A 21,201-nucleotide genomic window follows, 5' to 3' on the forward strand; every position below is an offset into this window, starting at 1 on the left:
TCAGAATAATGGTTTTAAATGCATAAAATCAGATACATGGGACTGCAAAGGAAATCAAAGGTTAGTGAACCTATTGAAATCTGCCCGTGGACTCTTTGGGTATTGTGGATTCCAGGTCAAGAGCTCTTGTCCTAAAGCATTTATGGTCCCTACCATTCACTTACCTCCATAAAGCTCACCATTTGATGCCTCATGGTGGCCCTGGGTTCTTACAGTTTGTGCCAGGGAACCCACACTATGACTGGTCCCACCAAGTGGGATGGGCTTGGTGATGGACTCTATCTGTTTCCCAAAGACCCACCTGGATAAGGATGGAGGGGCATACACACACATATGTTGTAAATTTACATATATATGTAAATGAACTTATACACAGAGCATCAATCATATATCTTTCCAGATAAGAAGGTTGATGTTACATCACAGGAGCAAACAAGACATTCCAGTTTCATTATCTCTGGGTTTTTTTTAAACCACTAAGAGCCCTGCCACCCAAATGTCACAGAAATATTTCTATGACTTACAATTGGCTGCAGCTGAGCGCCTGGGAGCATGAATTGCATCTGCTGCGCGAACATGGCAGCCGCAGTCTTTTGCTGTATCAGGTTGTTGCGCCCATTAATTTCGAGCTGGGTCTTTAGGTGGGGAGGTGGGTGAAGATACTTGCAGTTCTCTCGAGTGCAGCGGCCCTAAAAACAAAAAGACCAAGCTTGTAGATAGTGTCATTTTGGGTCTGGGAACAAGTGATTTATGCGTATGAAGCTGATATACACAAAGAAATAAGAAAATTCTTAAAACTAGAACCTCAACTTTATAAGACCCAATAAGGATTTCCCATAGCTTTTGTAGGCTGAAAACATAAAATGATTATTTCAATTAAGTATAACTCAGAGGTTGGGGTTACGTATGCAATTAATCCAGATGCATGAATCCATAGTAGGAATACACTGTGTGCCAATGCACAAATGTACTTTTGCATGAAAACATCAGCCATGCCCAACACTTGAAGACAATTTGTTTTACCTCAAAAATCAGATGAGCTGAAGCCAAGGCATATTTGGGAGCCTTGGTTCTTTGAAGGATGTGAATGCCGTGAAACACTGGACAAGGTCCGTTCTCTGAGATGCTATGATGTGATAGGGGAACTGGTTTCATCCTTGAAGATGTTTCATAGCTTCACAAGATCACAGAACAAGATCTGTAAAGGACTTTAGAGTCATCTAGTCCAGACTCCCTCATCTGACAGATGGAGTAGCTAGGCCCAAGGAGGGCAGTGGCTTGATTTGCTCAAGTTCATATAGGTAGTGACAGAGGAGAACTTTGAACTTAGGCCCTATTACTCTAAATTCAGTTCTTTTTCCATTTGACCAAGATTTTTATTTCAAAACTGCACTGTACCTCCCTTTCCTCCCATCTTCACCCCCCAACACACACACATTGAGGGCTTTCCAGACAAAAGGGACTCCTACTAAAATTGAGCACGTTCAGAACAGCTCCTTCTGTATGGAAATAAGCGCTTGAGTATAAAGGGTGCAAGGCCCAAAGACTACTCCACTCTCTGAGCATGGCCATTTATCACATTTTGTAAAATCAGTATTCCTGAAAAGTCACCATCTGATTTTCTGGAGGAAACTGAACCTCACTTCAAATCCATCAAGAAAGCACAAGGTGAAACCTCTGGCAAAAGAATATGAGGGACAGTGTACTAATTGATTAGTCTGCAACATGGGTTTTTCACAACCTGTGTTTGTTCAAAGCAGGATCCACCTGTGTTTGCCTCCTCTGGGGCATCGGCCTTTTCCTCTAGACTTCACAGGGGTACCGTGCAGGTCTGCCAAGCCCAGTGGGGTAATTTGCAGAAACCCCACTGCTGGGCTCAATCTGAGAGATGAGATGAGTCTCAAGAAGGGTGTGGGGTTGTGCTGGAGCATGAAGCAAAACCATGCTGTTTGCTCTCCCAGGATCTCGAGATGCTTATCAAGAGAACAAGGCCAAGGTCTGTTTGGGGTTATACTGATGAGCACTACATGATCCAGGGATTTGGGTCTTCCGAGAATATTTTGATGTTCTGATTAAAGATACATGTAAATACTGAGGCCCAACTCTGGTTCAAACCGGTTTACAAGGGTTTGTTTGAATTTCTTTCTTCTTTTTTTGTTTTGAACTTGGGTTCCCTTTGTAGGGAAAGTTTTCCTACTTAGATTTGGTTCTGTTTAATTCCAGTTCCTAATACTTACAAAATCAGGATCAATACATGCTTTCCAAGATCGTATGTGCTAGGGTCAGATTAGGGCTTTACACACATTTTTCCATTGGAACTTCACAATCTTATTACTACCAATTTACAGAGCAGGAAATTGAGGCTCCATTCACTGCCCCAAACTGTCTTTCATTCCTAATGAGTTGCCTAATGCACATAGAATGAAATAGAAGAGGAAGGTCTAAGTAATAAGAACTGACATTATAAAGTATTTTCCAAGTTTCAAGGTGCTTTCCAAACACTAGCTTATTTGAGCTTCACAATAACCCTTAGAGGTAGGTACTATGGATATTATCCTTCCCATTTTACAGATGAGGAAAATAAGGCTCAGAGAGGTTAAGCCACTTGCCCAGGGTTACAGAGTTACTAAGTGCCAGAGGCAGGTTTTAGAAGCTACATCTTCCTGACTCTAAGGCCAGTATTTTATCTATTAGGCTCTGCAGCCTACTAGTTGAATAACTGGCTTAAGCTGGAGACTGTGTGATAGTTAGAGCCCTGGGTTTGAGTCCTAGCTCTACTGCTAGCTTCCTGGGACAAGTCACTTTCCTTTTTTAGGCCTCAGTTTATTCCTCTGTAAAAAGGGGATGTTGGACTAGACCAGGAATCTGGACAATCTCAAAGTTTGCTTCTCATTCTACCATTTGATAGTCCTAAATCAAGTGACCACCTTGAGAAGGGTTCTGGCCAGATTCACCACAGGGGAGACAGAGGAACAGCCCCACTGTGAGGGTCTTACCTGTCTTCCAGTATCCATCTTTGGAGGCAAACCCTACTTTTATCACCACAGCTATATAAGAACGATTAGTTACACTTTACAGTAAAAAGAGGCATGGAACATTTGAGCAGGAAGAGGCCTGATCCAGCTCCTTCATCTTATGACTGAGACAACAGAGACCAAGAGAGGAGGAAGAGACTTGCTCCTCATTGGGAAGCTAGCCTATAGCAAAGTTGGGCCTTGAACCTAGGACTTTGCAGAACCAGCCTCGGGCTCATTTCTGGCCACCTACCTGCCTCCTGTGCAGGCTTCTTGTGCTAACTAAGCCAACATGGGGCAGAGAAGGCTGGCTTCTGAGGCCCAAAGCCAGACCTCAAAACCAGGTCTTTGCAGGACCAGCCCAGGGCCCATGTCACCTGAGAGCACACCTGTACTGGGCTTGTCGTGCTAAATCACCTCCCCTGGCACAGCATATGGTCATTATTGAAAGCATTAATAATATTTCACTAAAAACAAAGTCCATCCTTCTAAAATTTTTTTTCTAACTCTCCACACAGTATAAAAGCAGCTGAGGTTAAATATGAGATCATTTGGACAGAGCTGGTTCTATTGTTTTTATAAAACTGAGCATAGCTCCAAGCAGTGAGAGGAAAGAAAGGGCAATCCATTGTTTTCCAAGGGGACTGCTTTTTGTTCCTCCCATAACCAGTTTTGAGAGACAACTGAAGAAACTGATCAAGCCAAGGAATAATTCCTTGCTCCGACATGTGTCTGAGCAATCTGTCCAGGAGGAACTTCTTACCAGTAGGAGATGCCTAATTGGTCTCCTTGCTTCTGGTCTTCCCTCTTTCCAAGTCATTCTCTACAAAGCTGTCAAAATTAGCTTCCTAACCTACCTGTGCCACCCCTCAGCTCAAGAAACTTCAATGGCTCTCCACTACCTGGAGGATAAACTACAAACTTTGTTTGGCATTTAAAGCCAGACACAATCTGGCTCCAACTTCTCTTTCTGTACTCATTTCATTTCATTTATTCCCATTCCTGCACTCTTCATTCCAATAAAACTTAAGTTCTTTTCTACCTCACAAGCTGAACCTTTGATACCTTTGGAATATACTCCTTCCCCACCTTTGTTCCTTGAGTTCCTTTGATAGGTCCCCTAGAGAAACCACAAACTCCATCCATGTTCCTCCATACAAGTAATGCTGGAGGCAAGAAGCAGAGACCCAGGAAGGCCTATTGTGTGCAAGGCATTGTGGGATGGGGAGAAGTTGTAGAAAGAGATGAATAAGTCACAGTTCCCACCATCCAAGAGCCTGTGGTGTATAGTATGGGGCAGTAAGATGTGTATGCAAATAGCTATAATTTAGAAGTATATGCAAATAGCTATAACATAGAATATAAGGGTTTGTTGGGGTTTTTTTTTAGCTATATTGAGGAAAAAGGAGGATAGAAGAAAAGACAGAACTCCTGATAATATGGGCATATGACCAGACTAACCTTATTCCCTTTTTCTTGACAGGGTAGCTAGTCTGATAGATCATAGGAATTCTTATCCACAGCCTCCTTAGATTTCAGGAAAGTATTTGGGACAAAATCCTTCCTGGTATCTCTGCAACTAAAGTGCAGTGATGTGAGTTAGACAATAGTACATTTAGGAGGATTTAGACCTGGTGGAGTGACTGGACCCTAAGACTGGACCACAAATCACTCAATGTCTGGAGTGCCTTAGCAATCTGTTCTCAGATCTGTGCTGTTCGCTATTTTCACCAATGACTCAAATGAAGGCATCATGGCATGCTGATCAAATGCATAGAAGCCAAAAATCTCGGAAGGGTAACTGATATGTTGGTTGGCAATGTGAGAATCCCAAAGGACCTCAAAAAGCTACATTGATCCAATCTGATAACACTTAATTGGGACAAATGTAGAATTCTACCTGGGTTCAGAAAATTAACTTCTCAAATATAGGATGAGGCATGGCTAGACTAAAGTTCACATGAAAAAGATCTAGAGGTCTTAGTGAACTACAAACTCATTATGAGTCAACCCAGAGATGGGCAAGTCAAAAGGGCAAATGAATGATATACTAGGCTGTATTATGAAAGGCATGTTGTTGAGAATGAATGGGGTATAGGTATGCTTTATTCTGCCCTGGTCTTCCTGGGTACTAGGTTCAGTTCTGAGCACTAGATTTTAGGAAAGACAGGGACAAGTTGATGCATGTCTAGAAGAGAGTAACCAGGATAGTGAGAGGGTTGGAGAGTATAGGATCAATGGATAGAAATAGGGAAGGTTAGTCCAAATAGAAGAAGACTTAGAGGGGATGTAATTGTGTCTTCAAGCGTTTGAGGGCTATCGGATGGAAGAGGCATCAGACTTGCCCTTCCAGGTCCTGGAGGGCTGACCTAGGAGCAAAGGGGTGGATTTTGCAAAAAGGTATATTTAAGCTAGATGTAAGAAATCAGACTGTGGGCACACCAAAGATGTGTAACAGACATTAACCACTCGGCCTGCAGAACTGGAAGGAATATCAATTAGGAATAGTCTGATCATAAATACTGGTGGCTCAGTCATGTGGTAAGAGCCAGGGACAATAGAGAGCTAGACCAAGAACCCCACTGTTCTTCACAAAATGCCTCAATGCCTGAAAGGCAAGGCCTACGGCAAGTCTGGGTCAATCATCAGGATAAGATCCATGGCAAAGATGAAAGGCTTGGATGGGTTGCAATCCACACCAGGGGAGGGAAGAGAATGCTGTTCCATTGAAGTGCCAAAGCATTAACCGAACTGGAAGCCTGTTGCTAAGATTTTGGCAGATTAAGAGCAACAAACCTCGTTCAAATTCCCCAACTCTCCCCACAGCAGAACAGCATGGATGCTTGCAGATGTCAAACTTTACTTGTTGTTTTTCTCTTCATGCCTGGCATGAGATGAAGGTATCTGGGGATCCTGGGAAAATGTGTGTGCTCAAACTCCCCAAATCCACTTTGGAGTTTCAGTACTCATTTAGGGAAAAAAAAGCCTGTGGACGACTGGCTGTGGGTTTATCGCCCATGAATCTCCAACCTCCTGGAACCCTAATAAGTATGCATAATAAAGGCAAATTAAATTGGAAATACATGCAAGACCCACAGTCGCATGCATCATTGATGCCTCTGGAACGTTCAGACTAATTGGAAAGTACCTCAGGATGTATAGGCAGCTACCATTTATCTAGGGGAAAGGAGCAAAGAATGCCAGAGAGCTTTTGAAACAGAGGGGAAATTTACCCTGGTGGGGAGCTTGTGTGGGATGAAAAGAGGCTTTACAGTATGCAGTGGAGAGAATGTTGGACTTAGAGCCAGCAAGACCTGGGTTCGACTCTTGCCTCTTATACTTACTAGCTGTGTGGCTGGGAGTCATCTAATGCCTTTAAGTCTCATTTTCCCTCTCTGTAAAATGAGGATAACACTAACTACAGCACCTACCTCCTAGGGATATTGGTGTGCCCAGGCAACATCATCATACTTTGCTGCTGTTACGGATAGAGACAGGGATAAGGAGTAGACCTGAGATTGCATTGGCCCCCAGTTGAAGAAACTCTACAAATGCAGGCTAGTATCTTCTCTCAATCTAGTCTTAAAGAATTATGATATTATTATGCTGAGTCTTCATTGTGTCACGTGTGGCAGAAATGTGACTCTAGTATCCCTGCAGCTCATTACATGGGTGAGCATTTTCTTGCGGCTGTCAAGGTTAGATCATGCCTGCTGTCTGTTTTTTCTGTTCTTACCCCCCAGCCCCAGAGGGCTATTGGAGCAAGCAGCAGACTTGGCCTGCTCCTTCGAACCCTTTCCCACTGTCCTCTGGCTTTCAGCCTGGCACTAGAAGCTGGTGTCACCCACCATCGTTAGTCACAAGCAGCATCACAGGACATTTCTACGGGACTTCCAGGTTTACAAATTCATCTTACTGTCCGAAGCTCTTATTAACACCTACTGCGTGCCAGGAACTGTGATACGTGCTGGGGTTACAAAGACAAAAATGAAATGGAACCCTCAAGGAGTTTACATACTATTGAAGTCCAACAATCTATCCACAGATAAGTCAAGACAAAATACATAGAGAGTCACTTCTTTAGGGGTGGAAGGGCACTACCAAACAGGCAGACCATGAAAGGCCTCTTGAAGGACATAAACCTTGAATGGAACAAAGAAGGCAGAGGGGAGGAAGGAAATTTTCCCACTCCAGAGGCTGGTTCTCCATCTTCAAACTCATTCTGGTCTCACCATCTTGATTCTATCTTCAACTGAAGCTACAAATTTCTCACTCTAGACTGCCCTAATCTTTGGAGTAACAGGCACCTTACAACCATTTCTCCAGCTTTTTCCCCCCGTGGCCAGGGAAAAATGGCTTTTTACTTTGAGTATCTGAACCTCAAGTCTAACTACAACCCCACCCTCAAATCCCCAAGGTCCCCATCATAACAGAAATGGACTCTACCTATGAAATGAAGGACTTGTAATAGCCAAGGTCTCCTCTAGCTCCCTCGATGATGACGCTGGCTTTCCCCCTCACTGCCTATCAATCTGCACATAAGAACCTAGGCATTTACATAGATGCCTCCAAGTCAAAGATGATATCTTGTCTTCACTATATCCTGAAAGGTCCCACTTCACAGCACACAATCCACAATTCAAAATAATGGCAACGATAATAAAAATCATCCTCGTTCATTAAAACAGGATTTAATCGTTGGCAGCCAGCCACAGAATGGCAAAATCAGTTCATAAATTTGAATGTACTAGCCAAAATAACAGAGGAAAATAGGCAGTGTATCTGAAAAATTATCAAAGAACTGCAGAACATGGATACAAAAAGTGACCTTGGAGAGCATCTCATCCAACCTCCTCATTTGCAAGATGGGGAAACTGAGACCCAAAGAGGGGAAAGTCACATAGTGTCAGAGAAACTAAGCTCATCCTTTCTGGAGACAAGAGGCTATTGGATTTCTTCTATACCCAATACTTTGTGTTCATTTACAAATCATCATTTCTGTTAAGCTTCTGGTTGAAAAGCTCATGAGAATATACATTTCTTGAGTGTTTCCAAAGCACTTTCCTCACAGCAGACCTTGGAGGTCAATCACTTGGTAGGCCTCTGTAACCTCATTTTGCAGATGAGAAACCAGCCTTAGAAAAGGGGATGTGACTTGTCTGCAGTCATACAATTAGGAAGGGGCAGATGTGGGCATCCATACTCAAGTCTTTTGACTTTGAGGTCAGTGCTCTTTCCCTTATGCCAAGCTGTCTTCAATTGACAGCTTCAATAACAATAACAACAAAAAACCCCAACAACATAAGAATGAAGAAAAACCAAGGGGGAATTTATATATATATTTTTAATGACATCTTGTAATGCCTATAAAGAGCAGGCTATGATACAGGAAGCAGTGCAGTACAATAGAGAGTGCTGAATCATTGGACCTGGATTCAGATCCTGCCTCTGATGTTTACTAGAGCACTGGCTCTGGAGTCAGGAGGATCTGAATTCAAATTTGGCCTCTGATACTTATCAGCTATGTGACCATAAGCCGACTGCCTCAAAAAAAAATAAAAGAAATGACAAAATGTTACACTCCTTTGCTTTTTAGAAGGAGAATAGGAAAAGTAAAGCTTCATCTAATAGGACACAAGCATATGGATGTGGTTTGGTTTCAGATTGTGGTAAATTAAGAGGAAAATGCATAGAGGAAGGGATGTAGAGAGGAGGAAAGGGAGAGAAAGGGAAAAGAACTACAGAGAAGGGAAGAGACACAGCTTGAAAAAACAAGACAGACACTGAGAGATTGACACCCTGAGAGACAAACCTACAGAAAGCCAGTGAGAGATAGAGAGACAGAGACAGAGGAGGGAGGGAGGGAGAGAGGGAGAGCCAGAGCTAGAGGAAGACATAAAGAGAGGGAATCAAAGGAAGCAGGGAACTGGACAGAAGGGCAGTGAGATTGGGGTGGAGGTATGGAGGGGTAGGGGAATTGCTCAGGAGATAAACTTCTGTGCTCTCATTTATTAGGATTGTGGACAAAGGAAGTTATCACCTATTAGCACTGTCCGTTAGGGAGTAGGGAAACAGTTCCTCTCTCTTTCTTTTCAAATGTCAATGTTTATTTTAAAAATCATGGAATTCTGTTTGGCACATGTTAAGGGAAAGATAGGCTTGAGAAATTTGCTTTGGAAAGGTACAGGTGTTTGGGCAATTTACTGGCTAGTGGTTGAAAACACCTTGAAAATATTGTGAAGGCAGTTTCTAGATGGTCTTATCTCTGCTTCTTGAGAGGTTAAGGTTGATTTGATCCACATTAGCCAGAAGTTATGATGAGAAGTAAGTTATATCATCCTTTGGTGCCTTTCTCTCCTCCCCTTCTCCCATAAGTCTTATTTACATTTTTCCCCCAATGGTTGGACCCTAATGAGGATAGCATTTAAGAGACTGTGTGTGTAAGAGGAAAAAAATGACCAAATGTGGTAAAATAAGCCTTCAGGTGAAATAAATCCACCAGTGTTCCCAGCTCCGATCTGGTCCTTAGCTAGCCTTCCATCTACTCTAAGCCTCCTAAGGACAAAAAACTTGGTTTGGCCAAACTTTGGATCTCCATCAACAGAGACAGAACTCTCTAAACCAACATGGCAATGCTGGAAAATGATTGCCATCTCTAAATTATATGTTCATATGCTAAAAGTCATTTGTTTCCCATGATGTTTTGGCTTTTATTCCTGTTGCACAGGCATTCTGAAGCCTTGGTTAAGAAACTAATGCTTTGCCTGTCCCATTGGCTGACACTGGCCTAGCTGAGGCACACATGTGTGGTAGTCTTGCCTCTGGGAACTCCATGGGATGTAACAGATGAGAGCTAGCAGCATCTTTGAAGTGTGCTGGGTCAGGTTCAGAAGACATTGGTGAGCTACTGAGGACACTGCTGCTAAATCCCAGGTTGCTGACCAAGGGAATAAATAACACAAGCTGACATTCTTTTACTAGTTTCCAATTTCCTTGACTTCAATGGAATAAGGGAAAATTCCTTATTTAGTCAGTCAGAGGAACAGAGTCATAGATTTATGTCAGAAAGGGAAATTAGAGGCTATCTAGTGCAATCCTCTCATTTTACAGGTGAGGAAACTGAGACCCAGACAAATGAAGTTGCTTACCAAGGTCATACAGGTAGTAAGGAGCAGAGTTAGGATTTGACCCCAGATCCAGGGAATCCAGCACTCTCAGCACTGTCCTCTAGGTAAGGAGGTGCTAGAGAGATGCTTGGGAACCAGTGAGAAACCCTGAGCCTCACCCTCACCAAGGTTACCTCCCTCACAACCTCTGAGAGGCCCCAGAACCACAGTGGGCCTGCAAAACGTAGAAGCTCTCCTGGCCTAGAGCAAACCCCTTCTCAGGGGAGCTATGGATTTCCCAAGACTCACCCTCTCCTTCAGGGTGGACTGGCAGGCTCAGAGATGCCCAGGAGTCCTTTCTTCTGATTTAGACAGTAAAGAGATACCATGAGCACCTATACTATCTGTGTCAAGGATACCCAAGGAGATGGGCTCAGTGCTTAGCAACGTTCCTCTGTCCTCCAAAGGCTGGTCCTCCACTTTCTCTCTGGCCTGACCTACCATGGCACTCAAGGCTGATAGAAAGTATATATATATATATATATATATATATATATATATATATATATATATAGATATAGATATAGATATAGATATAGATATAGATATAGATATAGATATAGATATAGATATAGATATAGATATAGATATATAGATATATAGATATATAGATATAGATACATAGATATAGATACATAGATATATAGATATATTGGGGGAGGACATATATATATCTATATATATCTATATCTATATCTATATATATATATATATATATACGTATATAGTGGGGGAGGACAGGAGGGAAGAGGCACTAAAGAGACTGTAAGTGAAACTGATTTGTGCCTTCCTCTATTTCCCTTCTTTTTCATTTTTCTTTACCCTTTAGAAAAACAGGTCTGGGAAATAAAACCATTCATTTCTGCTCTGGTCTTTTGCCCCAGCTATTGAGTCAGAAAAATAGGAAAGTGATTCAAAGTAGAAACTCATTAGTGCTCCTACGCTCAAGATTCTCTTTCACCTCTTTCTCTACCCCTTGCCCGGAAGGCCTCACAATCTACCATCTTTCAAGGTCTCTCAGAAAGGCCAAAAGCAATGATGGGAGAAAATTGGAAATGAATTTTCGGAACTGCATATACATCCCTAAAGCCGATGGTGGACAATGGAAAAAGTTGCAGACCACTTAAAAAAGAAGAGGCCACAATCACCCACCTCCCCAGAATTCAATCCATCTCCTCGGTCTCTTTTCAGGCTTTTCAAGCAAGTGCGGGCGAGATTGAAAGAGAAAGTAGCCCAGGCGGGCCTCTAAATCCCACTTAAGTCACTGGGGTTATGGGTGTGTGGAGGCTATTGGATATGAGACTGCCAGTGTACTTTGTTGTGGAAAATTTTAATAGACTCGAGAGCCCTGTGAAATGTATTTTTTATGATCAAGGGAGAGCTACTCCTTCTCTCCTTCAGAAGAAGAAAGGAAACCGAGGAAGCTGAAAATTCCAGCTGTCAGTCATAAGATCTTAATACAAACAGCTGTTTGGAGAATGATTTGTCTCTTCAAAGAAATCTGATACCATGGTGGGGGGGGTGAAAAAGAAAAAAAACACATTTTGTCAAACATAATTACAATTGAATCAACTGTTTAAAGTCTTCATGGCATCCCTCTGTTTAGCTACAAATAATCAAAATTTGCCTGTTAAGAAACACTGAATAAAGGTACTCAACAGAAGTTTGATTTTTTTTTAAAATGGGGTTGGGGGGGCAAGGGATGGGACATTGTTCTATTAGGCCTTTTGAAAATCATGATGTGCCATATACCACCTATTATATTGTTTCCTAGTGGCCGGACCTGCAGCCTGATGTATAAGCCAACCTGCACCTGCCTAGCATTCCTGGGGTAACTGGTGCCCTCAAGACATCACAGGATGGTAGTGGCATAATGGAGAGGTCAGAATACCTTGGCTCCAGCCTTGACTTACCATTTACTTTGTAGTTCAGTCAGAAGGAAGTTAGCTCCTTAAGAGGAAAGATGATTTTATTTTTTGTATTTGTATCTCTAGGGCCTACCACAGAGCTTGGCAAATAATAAGTGCTTAATAAATGGCTGTTGGTTGATTGGCTTTGTGACCTTGGGTGAGTCACCAAATTCATTTTGCTGTTGGTCAGTCATTTTTCAGTTGTCTCCAATTCTCTGTGACCCTATTTGGGGTTTTCTTGGCAAAGATCCTGGAGTGGTTTGCCATTTCCTTCTCCAGCTCATTTTATAGAGGAAGAAACAGAGGCAAACAAGATGCAGTGACTTGCCCAGGATCACACAGCTAGGAAGTATCTGAGGTCAAATTTGAACTCAGATCCTCCTGACTCCAGGCTTGGCATTCTGTCCACTGCAGTGCCACCTAGCTGCCCATGTCTTATACATAGTAGGTGCTTAAAAAGTGTCTGTTGGACTACATTGAAATATTCACAATTTTACTAAAGTAAGCAACAACAACGACAAGAACCCCTCACTAACAGAACTTTTCATTCTTAGAACATCTAAGCTGAAGGAGGCTTAGAGGCTATCTAGTTCAATTCAATTCTACAAAGCAAGAAACTGAGGCCCAGATGGGGAAAAGTCCTTGTCTAAGGTCATGAACAGCAGAGCTTGGAATGACAACTTGTTTCTTGACTTCCAGTTCAATGGTCATTAATAACATATAAGAATAACTGGGTAGGACTCAATGCTAACTGCAGAATCTTTGAACTCCAAGGACATTCTGAAACCATCTAGGCCAAGGGTCTTAACCTTTTTATGTCCTGGACCCTTTTGGCCGTCTGAGGAAGCCCTTCTCAGAATCATGGTTTTCAATGCATAAAATGAAATACATAGGATTACAAAGGAAAACAATTATATTGAAATATAATTATTGAAATATTAACAAAAAACAAGTTGATTGATCCTTGGGTAAGAACCTTGGTAGTCTAAACCCCTTGTTTTTACATGGGAGGAAATTGAGGCTCAGGGAGGGACCCAGGTGTTAAGTAATAAAGCTGAGATTCTCTCCCCCTCCCCCCATTCCTCCCCATACGCTGCTCCCCCCCTTCCAGGTACTCTGACTCCACATAGTGCCTTTCCACTAGGCACTGACTTCCTCCTCTTGTTATTCCTTTTTACACAGTTTTCTTTTTTCTCTCTGAGAAGAGAACAATAGCAGGCGCGTGATGGAAGGTGTTTATGCCTGTCTATTCCCAACGAACTGCCAGAAAATCAGTAATGTAGGCTGTACCAGGGGTCAAGCCTGCTTTCCTGCTGCTCCCTTTCTATCTCTACATGTCGATGAAAATCTGTTCTTATTATCCTCTGAGGGTGCTGAGAGGATTCTTTGCCCCTGGTTCCTCAGTACAGATGGGAGGGATCGCAGTACCCCAAGGCTATGGACAAACTCACAGACCTTGATCCCATCTCAGAGACTCTGAGCTATCCTAGAGGGGGGTGACTCAGACATCCCCTGGTCCCATCCTACCCCAAGGTCGGATCACCTTTCTGCCTAGGTTGGCACCTGGAGCCTTTGGGAGGCCAGAGATAAACCACAGTCCCCACCGGGCTCCTTTACCCATTAATTAACCTATTGACACCCACCTGAAGTTCCCAGATCACTTCCTGTCCCCAGATTATTGCACCTGAGGAGAAGCTGTAGTCTCCCTCCCACCTGCTCAAGTAAACTGCAAGGAAAATTCCATAAAGCTGGTCAGTCAACAGCTGCCCACAATGCTTTCAGATGATAACAATGCCTGGGCACTCTTGCAGGCGTCTGCAGCCTGGGCTGCCTCCTCATAAGAAAAGCAGCAATGTCTCCCCTTTTAGGGGCATGTCACCCAAGGGCCCTGGCATCTATATTCATTCACATTAAAAATTACTTTCCAAATGAGGAAGAATTTGACCTTGTTCCATTTATGGAACAAAGAACCTGCACTTTGAATTTTCTGAAGTGCAAACAAATCATAAAAAAGAGGAGTTGCTACTCACACTGAAACTGACCCCCCCCCCTTTTTTTGTCTGAGCAAATACTTTCAATCATTCTCTAGAAAAATATTAACTCAATCTGTGGTCAATAACAAGTTACTCAAGAATGCGTGGTCTGCCATAGCAATGGGGATGGCATTGGAGTCCAAAGCCTCTGAAATACACATGGGGTCAAGTGAATGGAGGAGGGTGGAAGAAAGGGATCCTACCTGACAAGCTCCTTCTGCTATATCCTGACTAGGAAGGTTAGCATAAAGACGTATGTTTGAGTAGTAACGGAGAGCTAAACCCCCAGAGGCAGGCAACTGGACGATGCCTCATTGTTTTCTCCTCTAATAAGCCAACTGAGAACAATGGTGATCTCAAAAAGTAGAAAGGAAACAACACTTGGCTGGGGAATCTGGAGGCCGAAGTCTAGTCCAATCTCTTTCACTTGGCCTTCTCTGAGGTCCTCAAGATCAAAGGACCATAGATTGATTGATGGAATAAGAATACTAATAATTGCTGACATTTCTGTGGTGCTTTCAAGTTGCAAATTACTTTCTGACCTTTCAGGCCTCATTACAAACCTGTGAGATAGATGGTACTATTAGTCCCCTTCCAGAGATGAAGAAACTGAGGTTTGGAAGAAGAACCCTTCGATGTCACCTAGTCTGACTGCCTCATTTTCTAGTCAGCCCAGGGAAGTTTAATGACTTGCCCAGGGTCACACAGCTAGTGTCAGAGCTGGGATCTGAACCCAGAGATCATCTGGTCCAAGACCCAGTGCTCCTGTTACCTCTTAGAGTGTCCCTTCTCCAGCGATCTGCCTTCTCAAAGGTTGGCCTCCATGCGTTTGATGGACTCTTTCCCCTTCTCTGCCTCTTCCAACACCTGATGGCTCAGCTCAGGGGCCACCTTTTATAGGGAGACCTTCCTAATGCCCTCCATTTGTAAGCTCCTTAAGGGCAGGTAGAGGCTGTCTTGTTTTCTAAATTTGTAGTCCCAAAATTTAGCACAGGGCCTTTCCATAGTAAGCATTGGGTGCCTAGTGGAAAGAGTAATGTATTGGAAGTCAAGAGACCTAGGTAAGAATCTCATAAACAACATATTGTAGGATTAAGGTTTTTGATCCATTCTGCTATCCACTTCTCTTTATGGGAGAGTTCATCCCATTCACATTCAATTATGATTACTGTGTCTTTCTTTCCATCCTATTCCCCACCCATCCTCACAACCCCCATTTATACTTTTCTCTCTCCTTTCACCCTTTCCTTCCTCACCTAGGTAAAAATCTCAACTTTACAACTTACTATTTGTGTGACCTTCTCAGGGGTCAACAAATAAATGTTTTTTGTTATTTTTCTTGGTGTTAAGTCTTGGTTTCCTCTTTTGTTATGTGAGGGGGTTGGAAGAGATGGTCTCTAAGGTTCTTTCTGGCTGTGACATTCAATGCTTCTAGAAAACTTGGCAAACAAATGTTGAAAACATATAGAATTGTTATTTAAAAAACCAGGAAATAATTTGTGCCAAATGAGATGATTTTTTTTGTCTGCAAAGAACCCACAAGTTGGCCCAGTTTTCTGATACTACAAAAAAGTCACTTTAGCTAAAAGTGCCACTGTATTTAACATATGGAACATACTTGTGGTCCCTCTGGGGATTCGTCTGCTATGATAACATGAGTAAAAGGGTTAATAGCTAGTTACTTTTGCTGTGATGACTCCATGATCTCAAGGGGGTGGGCATGCCTTCCACCAGTGCTGATCACAACCTGTCATGAACACTCTTTCTGTGCAGAGATTTTTGTCCAGCTTTCCATAATTCCTCCACCAAGGATCCAACCAATATTATAGAAGCCTTCCTATGATTCTTTGATGTGCCTCTGTGGATAGAGTGCTACGTGGAGTCAGGAAGACCTGAGTTCAAATCTATCCTTAGACGCTTACTAGGGGGTAGGGTCAAGATGGTGGAGTAACAGCACTGATTTTCTAGAGCACTCCCAACAAGCCTAGCCAAATACATGTAAAAAATGGCCCTAAACAAATTCTGGAGTTGCAGAACCCACAGAATGATGAAGTGAATCAAATCTCCAGCCCAAGACAGCCTGGAAGGTCGCTGGGAAATGTCTATCGTGCCACGCTGGGAGCAGAGTGCAGGCCAGTATGGGCCGTGAGTGCACAAAGGGGAACTGAATAGGCCTTGGGGAGGCTGAATCTCTCACTCCTGTGGCAGTTTCCAGACTTCAGGACCCCAAAACTCCAAGGACAAATTGGAAGGTCAGTGGGAAAAGTCTGTGGGACCATTGATGGAGAGTGGAGTGATCCAGCCCCAACCCCAGGTTGGCAGAGTGGGGAGGGGGTGGAGGAATCTGAGGCAGCCACAGAAGCAGCAGGGACAGCTGCAGCTACAGTTTCTGGAACTCTGGGCCCACAGATTGTGGGGGATAGAGTGGCTGACAGTATACCCCCTCACCCCTATTGGAAGCAGAGAACTACCTTGACAAAGAGCTCAAAAGTCAAGTAAATGGATGGGGAAATGAGGACACTTATTAGCTGTGTGACCCTGCAAGTCACTTAACCCTGCTTGCCTCAGTTTCCTCATCTGTAAAATGACCTGGAAATGGAAATGGCAAACCACCCCAAATGGAGTCACAAAGAGTCAGACATGACTGAAACAACTGAACAACAACAAAATCTTTAAGACTTCTTGGACTGTCCATGTGTTATCCCTCCCTCTTGCTCCATGACTAGCCCACCTCCTTTTCTGGTCATATAGGTCCTTGATGGCATCTTTCATGCCACTTCTCTAGTGCAAGTCACTGCATGTGTCATGTGACATTTTCAGTTTTCTAAGTGAGATGGCCAGGCTGGTATCTTCCAAATGATCATGAATGGCAACATAGCATTCTAGGGCTCAATGCAATCAACCCAATTCAAGGAAGCATGGTACAGTGGCTAAGGCACTCAAACCAGATGTGTAACTGTGGGCAATTCACTTAACCTCTGTGCCTTAGTTTCCTCATCTATAAAAATGAGAGGTATGGCCTTAAAGGTCCATTTCAACTCTAAGCCTATGATTCTATGATCCTCAATTGTCCACAACCAAAAGCAACAACTAGGAAACTTTATCATCGCTAGGGAATTCCTCTTCTCTTTGGATTTGCCATGCTACTGGCAAATGTATTGGGTGACCATATGTTCCCCTATTTTATGTCTTGTTTGATGCTGATATTGAGCAGATAGATCAACAAAGCTATCTCCATAGTCAATATCTTCACTTTTGTTTATTTCCTATTTTTAGAGTTAACAGATTGTTGGAACAGGTTGGGTTAGAGCTAGTACAAATGCCCACAGTGTCATCTCATTTTTATTCTTGTTTCTATTTTGGGAATGGCTTTACCCTTCTGTACCAGTGGGTGATCTGACTGCCCACCACCAGTGGATTCCAAAATGACTCCCACAGCAATAACCAGTTGTTACAGTATTGGTTACAATGATAATTTTCATTTTCTATAGTGCTGGACTATGCTCACCATGCCCAGTGCCCTACAAGTCTCTTTCTGAAGAAAATATTCGTTGATGTGCAAGCATGAAGCATCTAGAGAAGTCTTTTACTTCTTAAAAGCCTCATTCATTTCTTAATTTCCCATCCAAATGCTTTCCTCTGCTCACCTTCCTGTTGAAGTCACCATGTATTAAGGTATATATGTTTGACCTTATTCAAAGCACCAATGTCAGTTTCTGCAAAGGGTCCTCTACTTCATCCTCTCCAATGGCTGCAATTATCTTCAAGGTGGCCTCATGGGCACAGCATAGTTAGGTCCCTAAGGATCACATGGAACAATATGACTTTGGGTACATGACGAAGCCAACTCAGCTGATCCTTCCACATGCTTCTCCGAGGAGAAACTAGGAGCCACCCTGAGCATCAGCATAGCATCTCTATCTTTTGGTGTCATTTATAGGGAGAATGACAATAAGGATGTGGTTCAGGTCCTTCAGCTCACTGATCAATTACTCATCAAGACTGCTAACAGCTAAACTGGTGTTTGCAGAAGATCAGAGGTCTTTGTGATTCTCAGGGGCCTCAGTTCCCCTTTTCTCACCACTGCTATGATCAGGGTATAAGTGGAAAAGGACTAGGCAAGAATGAGGACTTTTAACCATTTAAAAAATTCAATTCATGCATTCTGTGGACACAAAATTCATCAACCAAGTGACCAACCTGCTTCTGAGGAATGCTGCCCACACTTAGTCTCCCCCTTCCTTGCACTGCACACACAATTTCTTGCTCTGCCTTCTACTAAAGTCCATCCTGGTACAATTAAAGCATCAGAGATCATAGGATCATAGATTGAGAATTTTAAGGGACCCAGGAGATCATCTAGCTGAATCCCATCATTTTACACGAGGAATCTAAGGTATACAGAGGTTATATGATTAGCCTGAGGCCATACATTTAGTAAATGATAGAGCTGGGGTTGCTTAATTTCTAATAGCCTCAGTTTCCTCTTCTGTAAAATGAGGCTTATAATCACTGTAGCACTTACCCCAAAGGGTTCTCTGAGATTCAGAAGATATCATGAATGTCAATGGGCATTGCAGATTTTTAAGTGCCATAGGAATGTCAGTGAGACCTGCCAGAGCTGGCATATAGTTGACACAAGCTTTGAGAAGCCAGAGTCATCTGGCACTCAAAATGAGTCCTCAGAGAAGACCTTTCAAGGAGTGGTCAATTATTACTGCCCCCTGCTCTGGCTCAAAGTTATTCAGTGAAACTCTGGTGCCAAGTTCATTGCATGCAACCAACAGCACTCAGTAATGACCATGAAAAAATTGTTGCCAGTACTAAAAGAACAACGTGGTCATCCACAGACAGTGATCAGATATGAGACTTTGATTTAAAGAAGATGGAATAATTAATAGCACTTGGGGAGGTGGTCAAGAATGAATTTCTAAACTCCCAACATGGACTCATCCTTTTAACAGCCATGAAGGTCATAACATGCTCAAGCTACAAATGGAAGAAAAAGCATATTTCAAAGCATCAATTCTCTCTGTTCTCTGCTCTCCCCCGTCCCACCCCCACAGCCCAGCATTAAATGATGCCTATTTGGAAATGCAAAAGGAGAGAGGAGGCTACCAATGGAAGTAACTACCCAAGAAGGTTCAGAAAACAGAACACTTCAGCTCAAGTGAGATTTCTATGTATCCCATGAGTGATACATAGTATCCTATGAGTGATATATATATATATATATATATATATATATATATATATATATATATATATATATATATATATATATAGTGGGAGTGATATTCTGTGAGTGATACAGTTGCAACAAGAAACTGTTCTTGGCTAAGTTATTCCTTATGTATATATTTATGGGTCTTAAGATAGTAGATGTAGGGATAGACCAGAGAGGATGTCACTTGGCCAAAGTCACAGAGTTGGGATGCAGATGAAAGAGCCGAGAAGGAAACTCAGGTCCTCAGAGTCCAAATCCACAACTCTTTATGCTTGTCCATTAGTGAAGATGTTAATTATGATGAGGAGAAAGCAAAGAACCCTACCACTGAGGTGTCTGCGAAATCAAGATGGTTTTATGAAAATTTGTTTGAAAGGTTTTTTTCTCTAAAGTTCAAAGTTAATCCAAATGACAATAATATGTGTCCGCCTTTCGCACCCCCTTCATATCTGCTAATTACCTACTCGTTGACAGCCCAACTCCGATGCCACCTTCTCCATGGTGCTCGCCCTGATCCTTCTTTCCAGTAACAACTTTCCTTCTCCCTATTACTTCTCAAATTCTTTGTTTTGTCACCTTCCAATGCATTTACACTATCCATCATAGAAAATCATATTGGAGTCTTGCCATAGTGGAAAAATCGAGTCAGAGGATATGGGTTCAAATTCTACTTCTGATACTGTATGACATCTGAAGACCTGTGTGGCCTTGGGAAACTCACTTGCCCTCCCTAGGCCTCAATTTCTTCCTCTGTAAAGTGTGTGTGTGTGTGTGTGTATGTGTGTGTGTGCGTGTGCGTGTGCGTGTGTGTGTGTGTGTGTGTGTGTGTGTGTGTGTGTGTGTGTATGGAAGGGGTTTGGATGGAGGCCACTGAGGTTCCTTCCAGCTCTAGACCAAGTATGACCTTGGACAAGTCCCTTTCCCTCCCTGGGCCTCAGTTTCCCGCCTGTAAAATTAGAGGTTTGGAGTAGATAGTTTCTGAAGTCTCTTCCAGTTCTAGGATTTTATAAGCCTCCAGACTATAAACTCCATGTAGGTAGAGACTGTCTTATTTAACTCTGTACCTTCCCCAGTACTTAGTACCATGCTCAGCTGGTTGTTGTCCTTTGTCTTCAAAGAGGACCAAAATAACATCACCATGATAAAGTGAAATTTCAGTGTGTCTGAAATTCAGTGTGGCTGATCAGACCAATATGAGCTCAGAATGCTCTACCACAGACAGTACACCATAGGTGTTTATTAAATGTTTGTTGGATTAAATTGAATATTTGACAGAATTATACTGAGAAATGAATTAAGGTATCCTAATTCACTTCTATCAGACTTGAATAGACTCCCTCCTCCTTCTCCTAATAATAATAATATGACATAAAAATAATTCAATATATCTTGCTTGTAAGCTAACCTCATTCTTTTATGTTCTTCAGAGCACACCAAGTAGTTTAAAGTACCATGCACAGCAGAGGGGAGTGAGGACTGGCCTGGAAAGTGGATGATCATAGTTCAAGTACAGGCTTGATACCACTTCCTAGCCACATGCCTCTGGTCAAGCTAGGCATTAATTCTTTGGAACCACAGTTTGCTCGTATGCAAAATGGGAATACACCCAAGCTAACATTCATGTAGTGCTGGGTTTCTCATGTGTTTGAGCCTTGCAATAGTCTGGTGAGGAAGCTACTGTAGTTCCTATTCTCCCCATTTTACAAATGCGGAAACTGAGAAATTTCTGAGAAATATTAATGCCTTGCCCAGGGAACCCACTAAATCTTAAGGCTAAAACAGAATCAGAAAGGTACGGGTTTGAGTTCCATACTCTTTTCACTATGCCGTGTTTTAGGCAAAATGTGGGTT

At 42.6% G+C, this 21,201-nt stretch overlaps 1 protein-coding gene across 11 annotated transcripts in view; it reads right to left on the reverse strand.

The window, feature by feature from the left end:
* Positions 1-21,201, reverse strand: part of MBNL3 (muscleblind like splicing regulator 3) — a 165,546-nt gene that overhangs the window by 45,266 nt on the left and 99,079 nt on the right. For all 11 annotated transcript variants that reach the window (XM_072625996.1, XM_072625998.1, XM_072625994.1 and 8 more), the window contains one exon: positions 525-689. In XM_072625996.1, the coding sequence (XP_072482097.1) occupies positions 525-689 (165 nt within the window). The remainder of the gene's footprint in view (positions 1-524; positions 690-21,201) is intronic.

Source organism: Notamacropus eugenii, chromosome X (assembly GCF_028372415.1).
Source record: "Notamacropus eugenii isolate mMacEug1 chromosome X, mMacEug1.pri_v2, whole genome shotgun sequence".
NCBI lineage: Eukaryota > Metazoa > Chordata > Mammalia > Diprotodontia > Macropodidae > Notamacropus > Notamacropus eugenii.